Here is an 18,475-nt window from a genome sequence, read left to right as displayed (position 1 = left end):
ACTAGTTACTTTGTAGGTTTTGATTATTACAAAACAAGCATTAACTACTTCAGCCGGCCCTATGAAAACTTATTTGAAAATAGCCGATACAAGCTCACAACATGTGTTGTGAGCTTGTACATCTGCTATTTTCAAAGCATGTTTATACATTTTGAAACTTGTGCAATGGGACATTCTTTAATATGAGTACTTGCACTTTCAGTACTTAAGTATATTATTTAATGTATATATTTCTACATTGTGGTATTGGTACTTTTACTTAAGTACACACTGAGAGTAGGCCTACTTCTTCCACCACTGATAATAAGCAATCCATTTGTTGATCATTTGCATAAACGTATTGCTATATTTACTGAAACCAGCAGCCGAACAACAAACATGCCAATCATTCACAGCTGGGCTAGACGTCACACTACAGTAATACTAATGCTCTGCACTCGGAAAAAAGCACCATCATCGCCACACTCCTTCAAACTTTTCCTTTGTAATTTGGCGGGCCCTGGTGGTTACTGGATGATCATGCATCAAAACCACGTCTATGATCATTACTAGTTAATAATTTAGTTCTAAGCCAGTCTGGGGAAAAAAAGAAATGGTTCAAAGAAAGCTATAGAGAAGAACATTGTATCAGTGGGCTATTGTTATTCAAGAAGGGTTTATTTATTACTCATGGTACAAGAAGTGAAATGTTGGTATTAAGCTTTAGGTTATACATGTATGTTAAATGTATTTAACCATAGAAAATAACTAAATATTATGCATCTCTCGATTGGTGGACAAGTGATATTGGTTGTTATAGGGATATTTGATGAAACCTTAATTTAAAAAATGACAGACATCTTAATGTGATATAAAAGCATTTATTAGGTTCTGGCACAAATACATTTCTTGTCAATGTTTTCAAAATGCATTAAAGTGCATTAAATGCTAAATATTGGCAAAATATTGGCCCCTCAGTTATGGAAGATCCCATGTCACTGAAATGAAATGGGTAAACTGGCTCTTTGGTTCTTTAAGACAAAATGTCTTTATGCCACTTTTTCATACTGTTCCAGTTTCGAGAAAAATCATCATCATAAATACAGGCATAGAATGAATTAGGTGCAGATTTGAAATAAAACCAATGATGAAATTCTCACTAAGTGGTAGTGGGAACTACTGTTATAACTTAGTCTCCCATTTGCTAAATCACAAACTGTGCACCTTAATATAGGGTGCACCTATGCAATGGAAATACCTTATAGAAGTACTGAGCACCTGTGATATATAGGAGGCTTCAATGGCACATGAAAATAAGGCTGCATGTGAGCAGTTTTGCGGCACAAAGCACAGTCAATCAATTGCAATTAAATGGAAGTACTTTAGGAAATAACAACTTAACAAAATAATAATTATCTCCTGTAAACATCCCGTCCTCAGCAAGTCTGTTACAGCTATTGTATAATGTAAAGCTACTACTACCCCAATTGTACACAGAGGATACAGGATGGCATGAGTATTAAACAGAGGTCTGGTACTGGTCATTACATGCTCTTCTTCCATTCAAGAACATCCGTGTCTGTTATTTTTCAGTTACTGTGCTAAAGTTCAACTTAAAATAAGTATGTGGCGGGATCAATGGTGTTGAACCACACAAAAATGATTGCTTGTGGTTTAAAGTACAATACATCTATCTTGATTAACACTAGCTTAATCATATCAGTATTGATTATTGCACTGATACAATTGTCTTAATAGTTAACACAATTTATAGTAGTAGCCACTGCAACTCTAGACCACCTGGATAGAGAGATAAGCTTAGTAATGAATCTGTCAGTCTTGAGAAGTGCAGGTATGTGCATGTAGATACATTAATAGTAATGCCAGTCCAATCACCTTTTTGGCTCTAGTAATACTGACCCCTAGTGAAACTCATGCCATTCAGCTGCCCTCCTTGATGGCTAGTCAATATTGAATTTGAAGCATTTTCATGTTGTCCTGGGTAATGACATGATGATCTGTTGATCCCTGTAACAATGTGCACTGGTACTAAAATAAACAGCTGGAGGTCCTCGTGGGAGCCACAAGGGAACCCATAAGATCTGTATGACACATGAACATTTCAGTTATACTGTCCACTCAGTGCAGCTGGATAATAACCAGAGGATGTGCGCTCACATGAGCCTGGACACTGCGCTACAGAGGAAATCCTCATAGCTCATGCGGACATTGCCAGTCATGCCCGTGTCCTTCTCCCTGAAAGCCTCGGTCATGCTCTGGAGCTGTGTGCACACCTGGATGAAGCGATCCAGCTGTATGCCCGGACGCCCACCGCGTGCACCGAAGCGACCTACCAGGGTCTCAGTGAACTGGGGACTTAAGTTGTATCCCATCTGGGAGAGGGCTGAGGGGAGAAAACAATAAGACGAGAGGGCTGAAAACGATGACTACCACAAACGCAAACGTAAAATAGGTAGGAGGGTTTTGTAGAAATATATGATGCTATTACTGTTATCATGTGCTTTTGCGGCTCGCACAAACATACTGACATTTGCACATACGCGTTGCAACATGCATGCATTAATGCATAAACGCGCCGGTACCTTGGTGCAGCTCTGTGCCGCTGATAGTGCCAGAGCGATCTCTGTCATATTGCTGGAACAGAACTCTCCACTGCTGCATGAAGCCCCACAGGGCTGAGAACCCAAACAGGTCCATACGCCCCGACCGCGTCTTGTCAAACATGTCTGTTAAGAAACACATTCAATCACACATTCAACCACATATATATATATATATATATATATTATACACAAATTATACTGACAACATGCTTATGTCTTTAAACACTTTAAATATTAATATTTGTTCAGGCCGGTTATTCAGCGTTGAAGGTATCTGTATGCATAATCGAAAGGTGATTCACAGTAGTCACATTTTCCTCCTTATCATAATGGTTCATGAATAGCTTCAGTCATTGCAGAATGCAGGGACATGCAGACAAAGAGGTGGTACTGTTTGAGTAATTGATTCGTCCTCGACTAGTCATTCAAACACTGAAAAGGTTTCTATTCACGCGAGTCTCTGATACCCCTTAAAATCTTATGTATTTTCCTTTAATTCCTGAGTAGTTAACAATTTGATGTCTTTCTTCACACTCCTGTCCTTGATAGATGACAATGTGATGTGATTACAGTTCACCTTTGTTTGAGCGGTTTCTCCTTTGCCCTTTCAACCTGTCTCCCCTCTACTTCTCTCCTCCCTTTGTCTGACCACTAGAATCCAAATCACTCCAAATATTTTGTTGAATTCCTGCATTGTCTCACCCTGTGTCACAATTTCACCACAGGAACATAACGAACCAGGCGTTACAACAGGAGGGAGGTATGCTACAGTTCTTGACCGTGGCAGGCAGCTACAGTATGGCTGGAAATTAAGTGTCTATGATTGAAATTACAAAATAATACTAGAGTTGGGTATTGGAAGTTAACCACCTTACATTGCTGGACTGCAAGACTCTAAACAACAAACAATTATGACATTGAATGTTGGTTTATTATGGACACTCCTGTTGCAGCACCTCAGTGGCTTTTAGTTATTTATTTTTCGGTAAACGTCGCTACATTTCACTCACTGATCATCATAACGCAGGTCTCATCGTTGAATGCTGAATAGTTGGAGTTAACCAGTGCCTGTCTCAGCTCCCTCAGGGTGATGAAGCCACTGTGGTCTGTATCCACAGTCTGGAACCACTGGTACGCCTCTGGGTTAACGCCCGGGGGGATGTTACCTACAGTGGGTAAAGGATGGAGACTTTGGTGAGGGATGGAGACTAGCATTCTTTTTTTAAACCTTTCTATTAATCTGAGGATATTAATATTCAAACATCATTGTCTCCTTCTTCATTGTGCCACGCCTGTTGATTTCATTGTGTTTGTTATATCCCATCCTGTTAGGTCTAGTGTTATAATTAACTATATGCAAGGAGATAAAATAAACAATAAAAGGGCATAAAGTTTACTGTAGAGGGAAGCAGCGGAATACTTGTATTTATTTATTATATTTGGAGTAGTCTATCTAGTTTGTTTGCAAAATAATTGATCTAACATTTCTGACAGCTGAAACTGACACACTGCCAAGTTTCTCAAACCACAAAGATGATCACAAGAAATAACACATCTTTGATAGTCTCAAACATCCCAGTCAGTGTTCAGCTGCCATAAAAATAAACACTGCTTCTAAATCTGTGAATACTAGTCATCTTCCTGATGTCATAATCAACAAAATTGCAAACCACATAATCAACAGCGCAGAGCAGTTGCCAAAAATGCCTACTATCTGTTGCTGAAAACAGTACATAGTTTACAGTTTTGGGAGGAACAAAAAATCAATTGAAAGAATGATTGCGGTGGGGGTATGCAAAGTGTAAGATAATACAAGCACATAGCAAAGGTTGAAATAATGGCTGATTACAGGTGTAGTCGATAGGAATCGTATCCAAACATTTAAACTGAAAAGACACACTGCATATTTCACTTTATAATATCCTCCTATAATTCTAGTAACCTCACGGTGGTGGTGGCGGCGGTGTCTTGGTGTCTTGGTGGTTCGGGGGACTCTTGATCAAACTGCGCATGCGTCGTTGCCAGGTTTCGCGAGAGAAACAAGCAGCAAGGTCTATGAAAACGAGGCCAAACCAAACGAACCCTATAACACCAACATTGGCCCTAAAGCGCTTACAATCGGCGGACATGGCAACACCGACGCCGACGCTACACCATAGACCCCGCCCACTCTCTACGTAAACACTCCAGATTTTTTCCCCCACACACGATGCACATTAGCTCCATAAAGAACGGTTCTATGTCGTTCTCTTCCAGGATCGGGCGAACGTCCGCCAAGGCTCCGCTGTTTACCCTTTTGTATACATCGTATCCCAAAACTAATGGTAGATTCTAAACCGCACGGATGTTTAAGGTTTGGTCGGCTGCATAATATTTTAGGTCGCCAGCGAAACTACCCGTTTAAATCGCTTATTTAGTCAGCCTGTGGCCATGTTTCCCATTGGAGCCAAACCGGGAGCAGTACTGGCAGCGGACGTAGGTTTTTTTTTTCGGGTTGAATGGGAAACATGGCCACAGGCTGACTACATAGCCTGAATAAATAAGTTTGCCACGGGACCCAGGGCGGGCGAGTAACATGCCTACGCCATTCTCCGTGCTGTGGGTGGGGGGGGGGAGGGGAGGGGAGGGGTCCCTGGCATATCTCTCAAATGGGGGTCCGCGGGCTAACAAGTGTCAATTTGGGGGTCCTTGACATAAAAACGTTGGAGAACCACTGCACTACACAGTACACACTCACTTTTGATCCCTGATAAACTGTCTGTTCTCGGCGCATAAGCCAAACTGCACATTTTCGCTGCTCATATTCCCCAACTGAAAATAGCTCATCTACAAGCTCACAACGCCTCGCGGTGCGTTGTGAAAATAGGGAGATGGAGAGAGAGAGAGAGGGACGGAGAGAATACTCAAATACCTTGAGTAAAAACACTTCACAGTACTGAAAATGACTTACTTAAAGATTGATAAAAACACTAAAAATACCTAAAAGTTGAGAAAAACAGTAAAAATACTTAAAAATAGGGGGGCGCCACGACGGGGCGCGCGCGGGGGAGAAACCGCGCCAGGACGTGCATTAACCCCAACTTTGCAAATACTTTCGCCTGCGCCCTTCACCGGGTATGGTCTAGTACAATTAAACCAGCAGAATTATGCTAGAGATTGACAGGCATTTTAACAACATGTTAAATGCCCTAGTTATACATTCCTGTTGCAGGGCCTGTATATCTTGGGCGGGAGACCAATGATATGATGATTCTTCTACGTGGATCGTGCACCGCTATGACTATGCAATATATTAACATTTGTAATGTTGTCAAATAATTGTAGAAATGAACTCGGTGAGCAAACCTCAAAACAATGGCAACATATAACACAAAAAGGCAAATATAGGGCCGATATTTCAGCAGGCTCTAAGCTGAATTAAGGGCAGAGAAGAGTATGAGTGCTGGAAGGTCCAGTGTGAGATGAAGCGAGGAGGGTGGGGGTGGGGTGAGTTGGCTGACGGTCAGAAAAACGAAGAGGGAGCAAGGGATAAGTGTCACTCGAGGCCTGGCCCTGATTGGTGCTGCTGTCGCTGCTGGGAATGATAAGGGCTTGCTTCTGTGACTCGACTCAGCATCAACACACAAACACACACAGACACACACACACACACACACACACACACACACACACACACACACACACACACACACACACACACACACACACAGAGTACAATCTCTTACATACAGTAGAAATACACACGCATGCCTGGCCCTGAACACATGCACTTAGTAAGCTGTAGTCACCCATGCGCGCGCACACTCACATACACACACACACACACACATACATACACACAGCCTCTCCTTTTGTAGCCCTCAGTCAGTATTACCCGAGTCATCACTCCAGCAGTGTAATCCTGCTGAGGGGCACAAACTGAGCACTGTCTCTACATGACTGTGTGAGCCATAGAGCGAGAGCCTGAGTCACTAACTATCCATCATCCGAGCAAAAGCGAGGCAGGAGGAGAGAATGAGAGCCTTCGTGTGAGGAGTGGCGCTGATCGATGTGGCTTCAACTTGTCATCATATTTATTGACCGTGTCTCGATACGTCATGTTTCCTCTAAACTTCCTTCCTTACTGTAAACAATGCGGGATGGAAGGCCACAGCGGTTGCTCGTATAGGATATAAGTACAGTGGGCACCTCAATGTCGCTGAATGTTGAATGTTGCAATGGTTGCAATTTATGAGAATATGTGAATATAGAATTTATGTTTTCGGAAAAATAAAAATAAACGGTGCCCAGAGGTCTCAGGCCCACTGTACCGATTACAGTCATATACACAAAAGGCATACAATTTGTTTTACATCCATATAAGCGATGCAATCTAATCCTGTGTAGTTACCTGTAGGAGCCTGGTGTCCATAGGCTCCCTGGTGATGCTGTCCGCCATAACCACCATAAGGCGCACTAGGAGCACTGCCTGGTCCAGGCCCATATGGTCCCCCTTGTCGTGGGGCACCGTACCCACCATAATGCCCTCCGTTTGGTCCTGCAGCACCTCCGTATGGGGCAGATTGGGGATGTCCATATGCACCACTTCCACCACTGTATGGAGCGCCAGGTGGTGCGCTGGCCCCTGGATAGCCCTGCAGTGAGAGAGCAAAGTTCATTGAGTCACTGTGATGAATATGAGACAATACAGACTGTGTTGAGTGGGAGACCTATTTTCCTAGGTGGTACTAACTGGTAAAAGACGCTTGTTGCTATTGTTTGTCTTTATGTGTGGTGGCAAAATGACTTTCCCCTCTGAGGGATTAATAATAAATCAATCAAGTGCATAATACTGGCTAGTTGTAGGCCTACAATACTGCAACAGATGAGCACATTCATCTTGCAATCTAGCCTTGGATCAAGACTATCATTTATCGAGTCTGACTTTTACTGTCGTATCTACGATACGAAAGTAAAAGTCAGACTAGATAAAATACATCTATGAGAGTCTTGATCCCAGGCTACTTAGTTGCAATCATAAGTTCAGTGTTACTTTGGGCAGTAGCATAGCTAGCTATAAGTATTGGGAAATGTTCCCATTTCCCAGTAGTGTGGTGGGTAGCTTCACTGTTTTCAGTATGATCTCATTAGCTTTCACCATTTCACCATCTAGCTGGGAAGCTTGACTCACTACATTTCCAGCAGCACAACAACATAAGTTCTGCTGGACTGACTGACTGACACTTTTACTCAAGTACTGTACTTAAGTACAATTTTGAGGTATTTTTTTACTTTACAGAAGTATTTTCAATTTCCAATACTTTTACTCCGCTACATATCAGAGGAAAATATTGTACTTTTACTCCATTAGCTACTATTATTTCACCACTTTAGTTACTAATTACTTTGTATACTTGAATTACAAAACATACACTCAACTTCAGCCCTTAAACTTTTGCTATTTGAAAATAGCCGATCTGCAAGCTCGCAAGGCGTTGCATCGCGTTTTATATAAATGGTAAATGGTGCATTTATATAGCGCTTCTATCCGAAACGCTTTACATAGATTGTGCCATTAACCCATTCACACACACATTCATACACCGATGGCGGAGGAAACCATGCAAGGCACCAACCTGCTCATCGGGAGCAATTAGGGGTTCAGCGCCTTGCTCAAGGACACTTCGACACTAACTCTAGGGGAGTGCCCCAGCCCAGATATACTCTAGAAAACTTGTGAAATGGGACCTTCTGCATAATGAGTACTTTCTACTTTAGTAGTACTTGAAGTACATTTTGATGCCAATACTTTTGTACTTTTACTCAAGTAAATTTTGAATTCTGGACTTTTACTTGTAACAGAGTATTTCTACATTGCAGTATTGATACTTTTACGTAAGTAAAAATGTGAGTACTTTTTCCACCACTGGTTAAGAGAAGATGTAGCTACATTTAGCTAAAAGTAGCAGCTTGTTGTCCCAGACACGACCCGTTATTATGTAACAATATGTGACAACGAGCACAACAAAGAAGTGTTATAAATCTGTAATGTGATGATAATAATCCTTCTTTAACAGCGACCATGCCTTCGTTTACAAGCTCTGTCGTGAATAACACAACTTTTCTTTACAGTCTAAATGTCTAGAGAGGTAATAATAGCCAACCATTACTTATCACAAACATCAAAGCAGTCACTATTATTGACTTATTATTATTGTTATTAAATAATAATAAGAGAGTTTTATTTACCTGACCGTGTCCGTAATGAAAGCTCATTTTTGATTTACTTCCTACAACGACGCATCAGTGTTGCCAGGTTGTGCGAGAGAAATAAGCAACCAGGTCTAAAACAAAACAAGCCAAAAATAAGCAACTTAGGTCACACCACACGAGCACTTTAAACCTATGCGTCGGCTGTTTGAAGATCTACAAGCTCACAACGCGTCGACGCGCTGTGAGCTTGTAAGATCTGCTATTTTCAACAAAAACAATCTTGGGGAAAAAAAAGTGAAATCCACACAAATCTTGTATGGGGGTCTCTAGCACACAATATTGTCAGAAGGGGGGGGGGGTCTGCGGATTTGTGGGTCCTTGACATGAAAATGTTTGAGAACCGCTGTTTTTTAAACAAAATTAGGAGCCAAGCTCAAATAAGCAGCTGCCCTTTAGAAAAAACAAAACAAAACCGCAATCCGCAACTACCAATATTTACAAGCAACTTTACAGAAAAACAAGCCCAGCGTCGCTTATAATAAGCAGACCTGGCAACACTGCGACGCATCCGTAACCGCCGAGGCTGGACTGGAGCTCCGCCCTGTTTGGTGCATTCACGTGTCCGTCAAAAGCCGCGCCCTCTAGCCCCGCCCCGGACCACATGACGACATGGAAAAGATATGATGAACTAAATGAGTCACTCACTGGGTTTAAGACCCGAAACCAAATGGACCCACAAAGTCAACACGCCTATTCTTCTCCTCTGCTAATTATAGGCTACAGAACAATGCTCGCTCGCTCTCAGACTCACTCTCTCTCTCTCTCTCTCTCTCTCTCTCTCTCTCTCTCTCTCTCTCTCTCTCTCTCTCTCTCTCTCTCTCTCTCTCTCTCTCTCTCTCTCTGTGTCTCTCATTCATCCTCCCTCATTCTCATTCTCTCGCTCTGATCAAAATTGATGTCCTCGCATTGACTCCGGACTGAACAAATATTTGACTTTTGATAGTTCTGTTTGCCAGTGTGGATCAGAGAGGAGAGCACATAAGCTTCACTTATTATTTAAATTAAAGCAAATTCAGATTGCATAGAATGTTGAAGCTCAAGGAAAGAAGGACCATGTCATGTCATTTTCAGAGAGAAATAGCTTTATGGATCACAGTAATAAATAAATACATGTATAGCAAGACAAAATTACAAACTTTAATTAGAGAATCCTACTTCAAAATTACAAACATTCATCATCTAAGAATTAGGCTACTGGTGTTATTGAGGTGGTCCCTATCAAATGTAACCGTGTAGCCTATATCATTCTATTAGGAATATTCTATATCTGTAGCAAAGTACAATATGTACAATACTTTTTTTTGAAAGTGCTCTTTTGTTGTGTGTGGTATTGTGCTTTCTATGTCTTTTAAAGACATTCAACATATTACATAATGTTGTGGTAATGTGTACATTCATTCTAACCAATTCCATACTGTTCCTTTTCCTTCCAGATACAATTTTGTTCCTCACAAAATAAAAAATAAAAATAGCCCAAATGAAACAATAACAATGGATAATGAAATAGTAATTACGATGAAAATATATATATATTCATATTGCATTTCAACCCCCCTCCCTTCCAGTCTTCTGAATGTAATATTGTACACAAAGTTTGTTGGAAGACTTCTGAGTTGACAAGATATTTCAACATATTCTGTCTTTGGGCAAAAGTTCTTCAAAAAGGTCTTCTGAAAGCTCACAAAAAAAGAGAGAGTGCCGTTGTGTAGTTCCAAAATTCACTCAGTCCCTCCACTCAGAAAGTCACACAATGTCCTTTGTTTTCTCAGAGGGTCCTGCCTCTGTCTTGACATTGCTGAGGTTCTGGATGGAGGCTGTATTGGTGGGGTCCACTCGGACCGATGACTTTGACATGAACTCGGGCCTGGGCCGGGACAAGGGCCTCATCTCATGGTTCTCTGCGAACATCTTCCTCTGTCTCTCCTTCTTCTTCTTGACCAGCTTCTGGATGCGTTTGCAGATAAGGTAGACCATCTCGCAGATGCACATGAGAATACAGGCGGCAGATGACACCACCATGAAGATGGTGAAGATCTTCTTCTCTGTGGGACGGGAGATGTAGCAGTCCACCGTGTTGGGACAGGGCTCCAGGGAGCACTTCGACAGGCGGGGCATGTCGTAACCATCATAGACTCGGTACAGGATGTAGAGGAAGCCGGCATCGAAGCTCGCCTTGAAGATCAAACTCACCTATAGTGAGTACAAGTTAAAATGTAGGCATTTATCAGACATTCTTAATCAGAGCAACTTATAAAGAGTAAAGTTGTGCCATGAAAATCTTTCAGTGGTCAAGGGATTAGAGTGTTACGAGGACAATAGTAAGTAATAAATAAGATAAATTAGGATGTAATAACAAGGGTAGTTAGTAGCCTATCTAGGATACTAAATAACAAAAGACAATAAAATGACATAAACATTTGACAGACAAGCAAGTCTAAAAACTGCAGGCTGCACTGCTCTTTACAAACAACTGGGAATGTTGCACTGAGTGTGGAGCTAGAGCAGGGGTGGGCAGAATTTCTTTTCCAGGGGGCCATAATGAGTTTGATAAAGTCAGTGAATGGCCACAAATTGGACTATTGTATTGAAACTTGAAACACATTGTACTGATATGTTAAAACTGCAGGAATTTGATAGACATGACAGATATGGTAAAAAAATATATATTATTTTTTACTGCTGTACTGTATCTCTCACATTATCAAACATATGACCTATTTTGCACAGCGTCTTATGCCTTATGACTAATCTTATTTGTCATTAAAAATGTTTTTAAATAGCCGATCTACAAGCTCACAACGCGTCGCTGTAGATCAGCTATTTTCACTATTTTAAAATGGTTTTCAAAATAATAGAAATTGCCTAATAAAATTTGCCATAAGGCATAAGACTCCGTGCAAAATTGCATTATGATATAAATATGGATCCATGGCAACATTATATTGTATAATTTTGTTTTTCTTTGAGGACTTCGAGGGCTGGATCGAAATTGTCAAAGGGCCGTAGGCTATGTTTCTCATGTGTGTGCTAGAGGAAAGGTCATGGAGCCACAAATAGTTATGGTTAATTGGATTTTGAGATCTTGTGTGTTCAATTGGAGTTTTTGGCATGAGAGTGGTGCGAGAGCAAAGACCATTAGTTGATCAAAATCAGTACGGGCCATCCTTTGAGGAGCATGAATTTGCTCAGCAAGTTTCATGGGATCCATCCATTACATTTTGAATTTTGTTTGAGACCAAAGTGATGGACAGATGGACCGACTGATATTGCCCCACTAGCAGGTCTAGCAAGGATCAGACATAAACCCAGCATTTGATATGAAACGTCTCTATTGTTTTGTTGCCGAAATACAGATTACTCACCAGGTATGTCCACCACAGCCCTCCCCGTTTCTTCCCAGGGTTGGCATACAGGTGGGTGCCCTCGTGTGTCGCGGTGTACTGCGTGTCCTTCTTCTCGCGGTACTTGACGTGCCCCACCACCATCAGCGAGGGACAGGTGACAAAGATGAGCTGCAAGGCCCACAGGCGGATGTGGGAGATGGGGAAGATGCTATCGTAGCAGACGTTGTTGCAGCCCGGCTGGGCCGTGTTGCAGACAAAGTCCTTGCTCTCGTCGCCCCACACCCGCTGAGCGGCCACCACAAACACCATGACGCGGAAAACGAAGACCATGGAGAGCCAGACCCGGCCGAACACGGTAGAGTACTTGTTGACCCCGCTGAGCAGGGCCTCGAGTGCAGACCAGTTCATAGCTGCTGCTTGGGGGAGGGGGGAGGTTGGGGAGAACACAGAGGGGGCAGGTCAATCCCGGGACAGGGGGGCAGGTGGGGATAGATGGTGGCTGGTGATCTGCCATTGAAGAAAAATAACGACAAATACATTATGTTAGGCTGAGCATAAATAGCCCATTCAATCCGGGAACGCATCTACAAATAAATCCTAATAGGTTTCTGAAAAACGTATGTTGCTATAATGTCAGTGGTGCTCAAACTTTTTCATGTCAAGGACCACCCAAAATTATGCGTATTTGGCCGCGGACCCCCATCTCAAAATATTTAGTCCAGGGACCCCCCAGAAGCAAAGATTTGAGTTACAAATGTTTGCTTTAAAAATATATACATTCAAAGATTTGCAAAAATGTTCGATGTTTCAAAAAGAAATGCAGATTTACAAGCTCATATGAGCTTGTATATCTGCTATGTTTTGAATAGCCAAAGTATAAAATAATACTTAGCTAAAATCTAAAATGACACAGATGCGGGTTAGGGTTCAATCCCTAACCCCGATTGAATGGGTTAAGGTATCAGATTTCATTCAAGTATTATGATGCTACAGTATCGATATAAAATGCTAGATATTCTGTGTATTCTATATACATTCTGTACACTTTTGTACATGTATATCTATGGTGCTATATGGTACACATACATGTGCCCATATACTATGTACACATAAATGCAAGCATTTGTATGTACTCCATGCAAGCATGGAGTTCTACACTGCACATCCTCATGCTGGATTAATGCACAGTCTGAAAGTGAATATCTGAGATATTGTATTCCTGGAGTTTGTCAAAAAACATTTTTTTTGACACGCACGCACGCACGCACGCACGCACACAGAACATAGATAGTAGTATATATTCCTTTTTTATCATTTAAAGAGGAAATGCATCACATTTCCCACATCCAATTGCAGGGGCCATTGTAAAAGGTAGAAGGAAAATCTTAGTAATTTTCCTCTGGGAAACAAAACAAACAAACAAACAAACAAACAATACAAATGGCCACTTTTGTCCTTGAGACGTAGATTGCCTGTGGGACTGAGCAGCAACCATTCATCATTTAAACATACTCTCCACTTTCTCCCTTCGGGCCTTTGCTGATTAGTATTTATGCAGTGCTACCTTCTCAATACTGACTCGTTACCCATCAATGAATGAGTCATTGCCCAATCCTTCCTTTTCAGTTTAGGCAATCCACTATGGCCATTTTAACCACGAGTGTCGGCAGCCGGCTGTTGTCATCTGAATAAATTCGAATAGCAATTGCATTTTTTGTTCATTAAAACAAAGTGTGAGGAATATAATTTGATCGGTGAAAGATTTGTGGCTGTTCTGCTGAGATGGAGAGAAAGGGGATTTCAGCCCAAACATTTAAGTATAGTCTGTTCTTTTAACATGTGTAATGTTAAAAAAAATCCAACTTTTATTTTTTTATCACATGTATGCTTTCTTATTTGTTGTCTTGATGTGTGAATGTTTATGTTTGCATGTGCGCGTGCATGTGTGCATAAAGCATCTGTGTCAGCTAAAAAACTGTTTAGAAGGCATTTTTAGAATCTGCCTCAGGTCTACCGGTAAATGGGTTAATAAGCCTTGTTGAAAGTTAATTCCAATATTTGTTACACCTTGAGTATCACTGGAGTGGCACTTGTGGCAGGAGAGCACTAGCTTTAAAGGCAGTGAGTGAAGGCTTTGAACATTTTATATATGTATACATTCTGGTTTTGAACACATGTGAACCTAAAAACGGATTCTGTCGTAACGATTCCAAGAATATGGCTCTGAACCAAACTCATACAATCATGATGTTCTAATGAATAGACTCTCTCTCTGAATACAAGCTCTCCATTTAAATTCCTTCAATTCCCTCCACTAATGTAGGGTATTTGAATTCAGAATTCAACATGTCAGCGTTACTGTGGACATGCCAAGCTGTCAAATGAGTCTGTCACACCCTAGAATTCTTACAGCACTTAAAGAACAGTGTTTTATTTCTTTTGCTGAATACACTCAAGTGATACAACACAGAACATAAATGTCACCCACGTCCATGTCTGCTTCTAACTGGATAACGCGATCAGTGGACTTGATCTTATTGTGCATTTCAATGCATATCCTCAGGTCTTTGCTGTTCCTTAGCAGTGCTTTATGCTGCTGAGATGTGAAGCAAGGCTGTCAGCCATATCCTTGCTTTGATTGAAATGCTTAGGCCTATGAGTTCAGAATGCATCAGCTCGCATCGAGTTGTAAAGGACCAAGCAAAAGCAGTCTTTCCATGCAAACAAAAAAAATGCACTTGGTTGAATCCATGATATATACGATCAAAAACTTGGAATCATTGTCATCATGTATTTCTTATAGCCTATATCTGAAGTCAATAATATACATCAGTCCAAATGCAACGCCAATAGATCAATTATGAATTAGCAATTACACATTACTAAGATCACAGCTTGAAAACATTATTTCCTATATCTCTTTCATCTAACTGCTGTCCTATCCAGCCAGCTCATTTGACAGTGTGATAGATCTGGCTGTGACTGGCTCTACAGGTTGAACTAGCTTACATACTTCAGTAACCACAAGCCTGGTGTCTTTATATCAGTTTGCCCTACAACATCTCAGTAACAATGAGTGCCCCGCCCCCCCAAGTAATCTTTAGTAGGCGACTACATCTTATTTCATTGGTATATATTGCTTTTAGTGACTTTTGCTCTCATATAGCTGTCATATCGCTCATATAATTTATTTTCAGAGATGGTAAAACGGAGCAGAAATCCATCAGTCAGAAGGGATTATCGAGGCCAAGCAAATATATACTGTATGACATGTTTTCTGATATTACCACCAGTTACATAATCTGTCTTTGGTTCTCTTTGCTCCATACGCACTTGGACTCAGCTCTCTGCTCCTTGACATGTGAACAAGTCCCCTACAACCACCAAGTCTGTATTACTCAAGTCCTTTCGGATTCCCATTTCCCACAGACTCGCATATGTTGTCCCCCGGTGATCCTTTCTTTTTTTCACCTTTAGTCATATAAATTACTTCTTTGGGTAAACATTCAGAAATAATATTCAATTACATAGTGCCTTACCGTGGACAGAGCAGAGTATAGAGATGTGTCCTCAGGAACTGAAAGAGAGGCAAGATATTTTCTGTCTGTTTCCTGGAGAGACTGACTTCACCTGGATTGAGGGAGGGGAGGCGGTGTGGTTGTAGGGAGTAGCCAGATCTACAGATGTTTGAGTGGGACTAGGGGTGGAGCATCATAGACTACACACATACGCAAACACACATCATCTATAATACTATTCTGAACCTGTTTAGCAACCTTTCTTTTGACAAGAACAAGCCTGCTTTGAGGCATCTGGGAGAAGACAAGAGATGCAAGAGAGATAAGAGAGAGAGACAGGGGGAAATACATATGGACAGTCAAGCAAACTAATGGACACACAGTCAGAAAGTCAACCAGACACAACACTGGTAGGCAGGCAGGTACAGGAACTGATTCTAATGGTCAAAGATTGGCATAGATTTGCATGTAAAAGGACAGGTATCTGAGTGAAATTGATGCAAATCAGCACATTTGAATTCAGGAGGAAGGCTCAGGCTGGGCCCACTTGAACACTTTGTTCCATGCTGGTTTCAGGTGCGGCCAGTAAAATCCCAAGTGCTCATTTAACTCTGAGAGTGTGAAAAATGGACCCTTAAGGGTCTGTGTGTCTAACCTTTACGTCCCACTTACAACATATTTGCTTCATGTCAGGTCATGGGCCAACGCTTGTTTGCTGAGGCCATTATAGATGGGAGGTTACAAGAACTCCACACCTTCAACCAGCAAGTGTGCACATTTTTCAGCAAAACCACCCACACACACACACACACACACACACACACACACACACACACACACACACACACACACACACACACGTATACACACATGCAAGTGGAATGTAAATATGACACCGATCTAACACTGGTGGTTGATGAGTAGGGCCACAGATAAGGGACAACTTCAGATTACATAATATGCCATGTCTAGACAATCATTTTGTTAATATAATTATTACATGGAAATGACTTCGAATGAAAAGTTCTGAAAAGGCATCCATACAAGTAGCAGGACGGAACTGAATATTGTATTGTATTGTATTGTAATGATTGAACTTGTACAAAGTGTGCAATATTGGCCTATACATGTATATTGTAAATGCATTCTAGCTCTATTTGTAGTGCTCTCAAAAATGTTCTACAGTTAAAGATGGAACAAATATAATGCCTATATGATATAAGTATTCTTTACAGTATTTTTGTTTTTGTTTCTGTACAGCACCTGGGTGAGTTTACCAGGGTGGATCTTGTTTCACTGCTGACATCATAACCGCCTTGAGTATGGGAAATGTTGGAGCAGGCTGGATTTAGCTGTACAAACACAGATTTCCAAAATGTACACAGGATTGACCCGGGCAGCATATCACTTGTATTACCTCCTGTTTATTAAGCTACTATTATTTTTCGACTTTGACTATATTTCCAGCAGACAGAGAACTGAGGCATTTAAAGATCTGTTGCCTGTGTCTAAAGGAAGTCCACCGCACTGAATCTGGATCAGTAACAACAACTATCAGCTAGTTAATCCTTCACAGTAGTTGTCTTTTGTGGCAAATAGTCTCACCCATTCCTCAGGTGGGAGGAACGAGCCAGAGATGAGCCCAACCCACCAAAGTGTTTTTTTTTTAGGAGTTTCCGTGGCGATACAGTGATGTACAGTAGTGCTTAAAACAACAACAATTTGAAGCACCAACCCACACACTTGAGGCACACCTCAGCGGACTCATAAAAGCAAGCGTGTGGATGGGTGCACACACACACACACACACACACACACACACACACACACACACACACACACACACACACACACACACACACACACACACACACACACACACACACTCACACACACACACACACACACACACACACACACACACACACACACACACACACACACACACACACACACACACGATTCGATTTCGACTGCTTGGGGCCTTTCCATGTGTTTGCATGTTTTCCCTGTGAAGTGTCAAGTGCCTTGCCCTGGCACTGGTCCCTGGGTGCTATTCTGTGTGTGTGTGTGTGTGTGTGTGTGTGTGTGTGTGTGTGTGTGTGTGTGTGTGTGTGTGTGTGTGTGTGTGTGTGTGTGTGTGTGTGCGTGCGTGCGTGCGTGCGTGCGTGCGTGCGTGCGTGCGTGCGCGCGTGCGTGCGCGAGACCACAGGAACACAGGAGAAAGAAGAGAGGGTCTATTGTGACTGCTATGCAGGATGCTGTCCACGAGAGGGTGCTCATGTTCCATCGTTTGGTTCAATACCTACCACCCCCCTCTGGTGGTTGGGAAAGAGGGGATAAATGTTGAGTGGACAGAGAATCAGCAAATCTCATCTCTGTTACCAGAATAAAGCAGCCACATCATCAGTGAGAAAGGAACTGGTGGAAGTAAATGGAAAACACTGCAGTTAGTTTAGCATTTCTGCTATTAGAGCTTAAAAGGGCAATTTCTTGATGCACTATTTTGGAAATTGTGTGCACAGTATACCCACTACACTGTATAACACGGGTGTGGTATATTGAAATAAGCATATATAGTCTAGAAATACCTGAGATGAACACACATATTAAGGACTCACATGGCCTGATTTGAACCACACAAAGCACAGATATAGAGACACACATCAATGCATTATACCACACACGACTAGTGACTTAGTTCTGACACATTGGATTCACATGCTCACTATTTCACCTGAACATTGCAATTGACATA

General features: G+C 41.6%; 2 protein-coding genes across 2 annotated transcripts; both read right to left on the bottom strand.

The window, feature by feature from the left end:
* Nucleotides 1–844: 844 nt before the first annotated feature.
* pef1 (penta-EF-hand domain containing 1) lies at nucleotides 845–8,980 on the bottom strand. Its single transcript, XM_084080805.1, has 5 exons — nucleotides 8,832–8,980; nucleotides 6,994–7,237; nucleotides 3,614–3,769; nucleotides 2,583–2,726; nucleotides 845–2,383 (listed from the first exon to the last, which is right to left on the bottom strand). Exons 1-5 carry the CDS (start codon nucleotides 8,856–8,858, stop codon nucleotides 2,154–2,156), a joined length of 801 nt encoding a protein of 266 aa, XP_083936931.1. The 5' UTR covers nucleotides 8,859–8,980; the 3' UTR covers nucleotides 845–2,153.
* A 998-nt stretch (nucleotides 8,981–9,978) lies between these two features.
* On the bottom strand, nucleotides 9,979–15,875 carry gjb9b (gap junction protein beta 9b). Its single transcript, XM_084079563.1, has 3 exons — nucleotides 15,739–15,875; nucleotides 12,218–12,706; nucleotides 9,979–11,045 (listed from the first exon to the last, which is right to left on the bottom strand). The coding sequence occupies exons 2-3, from the start codon at nucleotides 12,605–12,607 to the stop codon at nucleotides 10,599–10,601; spliced, it is 837 nt and encodes a 278-aa protein (XP_083935689.1). The 5' UTR covers nucleotides 12,608–12,706; nucleotides 15,739–15,875; the 3' UTR covers nucleotides 9,979–10,598.
* Between the last annotated feature and the right edge of the window lie 2,600 nt (nucleotides 15,876–18,475).

Source organism: Gymnoscopelus microlampas, assembly GCF_963454915.1.
Source record: "Gymnoscopelus microlampas genome assembly, chromosome: 15".
In the NCBI taxonomy this organism is placed as follows: Eukaryota; Metazoa; Chordata; class Actinopteri; order Myctophiformes; family Myctophidae; genus Gymnoscopelus; species Gymnoscopelus microlampas.
This window is presented reverse-complemented; position numbering and strand designations above follow the sequence as displayed.

What these genes read in the sequence shown, in the direction of transcription:
- pef1 (XM_084080805.1), bottom strand. Translation starts at nt 8,858, where the DNA reads ATGAGCTTTCATTACGGACACGGTCAG. An exon ending in TTCATTACGGACACGGTCAG is followed by an intron (nt 7,238 to 8,831) that starts GTAAATAAAACT and finishes CTCTCACTGCAG; the next exon opens with GGCTATCCAGGGGCCAGCGC. An exon ending in CGGCACAGAGCTGCACCAAG is followed by an intron (nt 2,384 to 2,582) that starts GTACCGGCGCGT and finishes TTCTCCCCTCAG; the next exon opens with CCCTCTCCCAGATGGGATAC.
- gjb9b (XM_084079563.1), bottom strand. Translation starts at nt 12,607, where the DNA reads ATGAACTGGTCTGCACTCGAGGCCCTGCTCAGCGGGGTCAACAAGTAC. An exon ending in GGCTGTGGTGGACATACCTG is followed by an intron (nt 11,046 to 12,217) that starts GTGAGTAATCTG and finishes TACTCACTATAG; the next exon opens with GTGAGTTTGATCTTCAAGGC.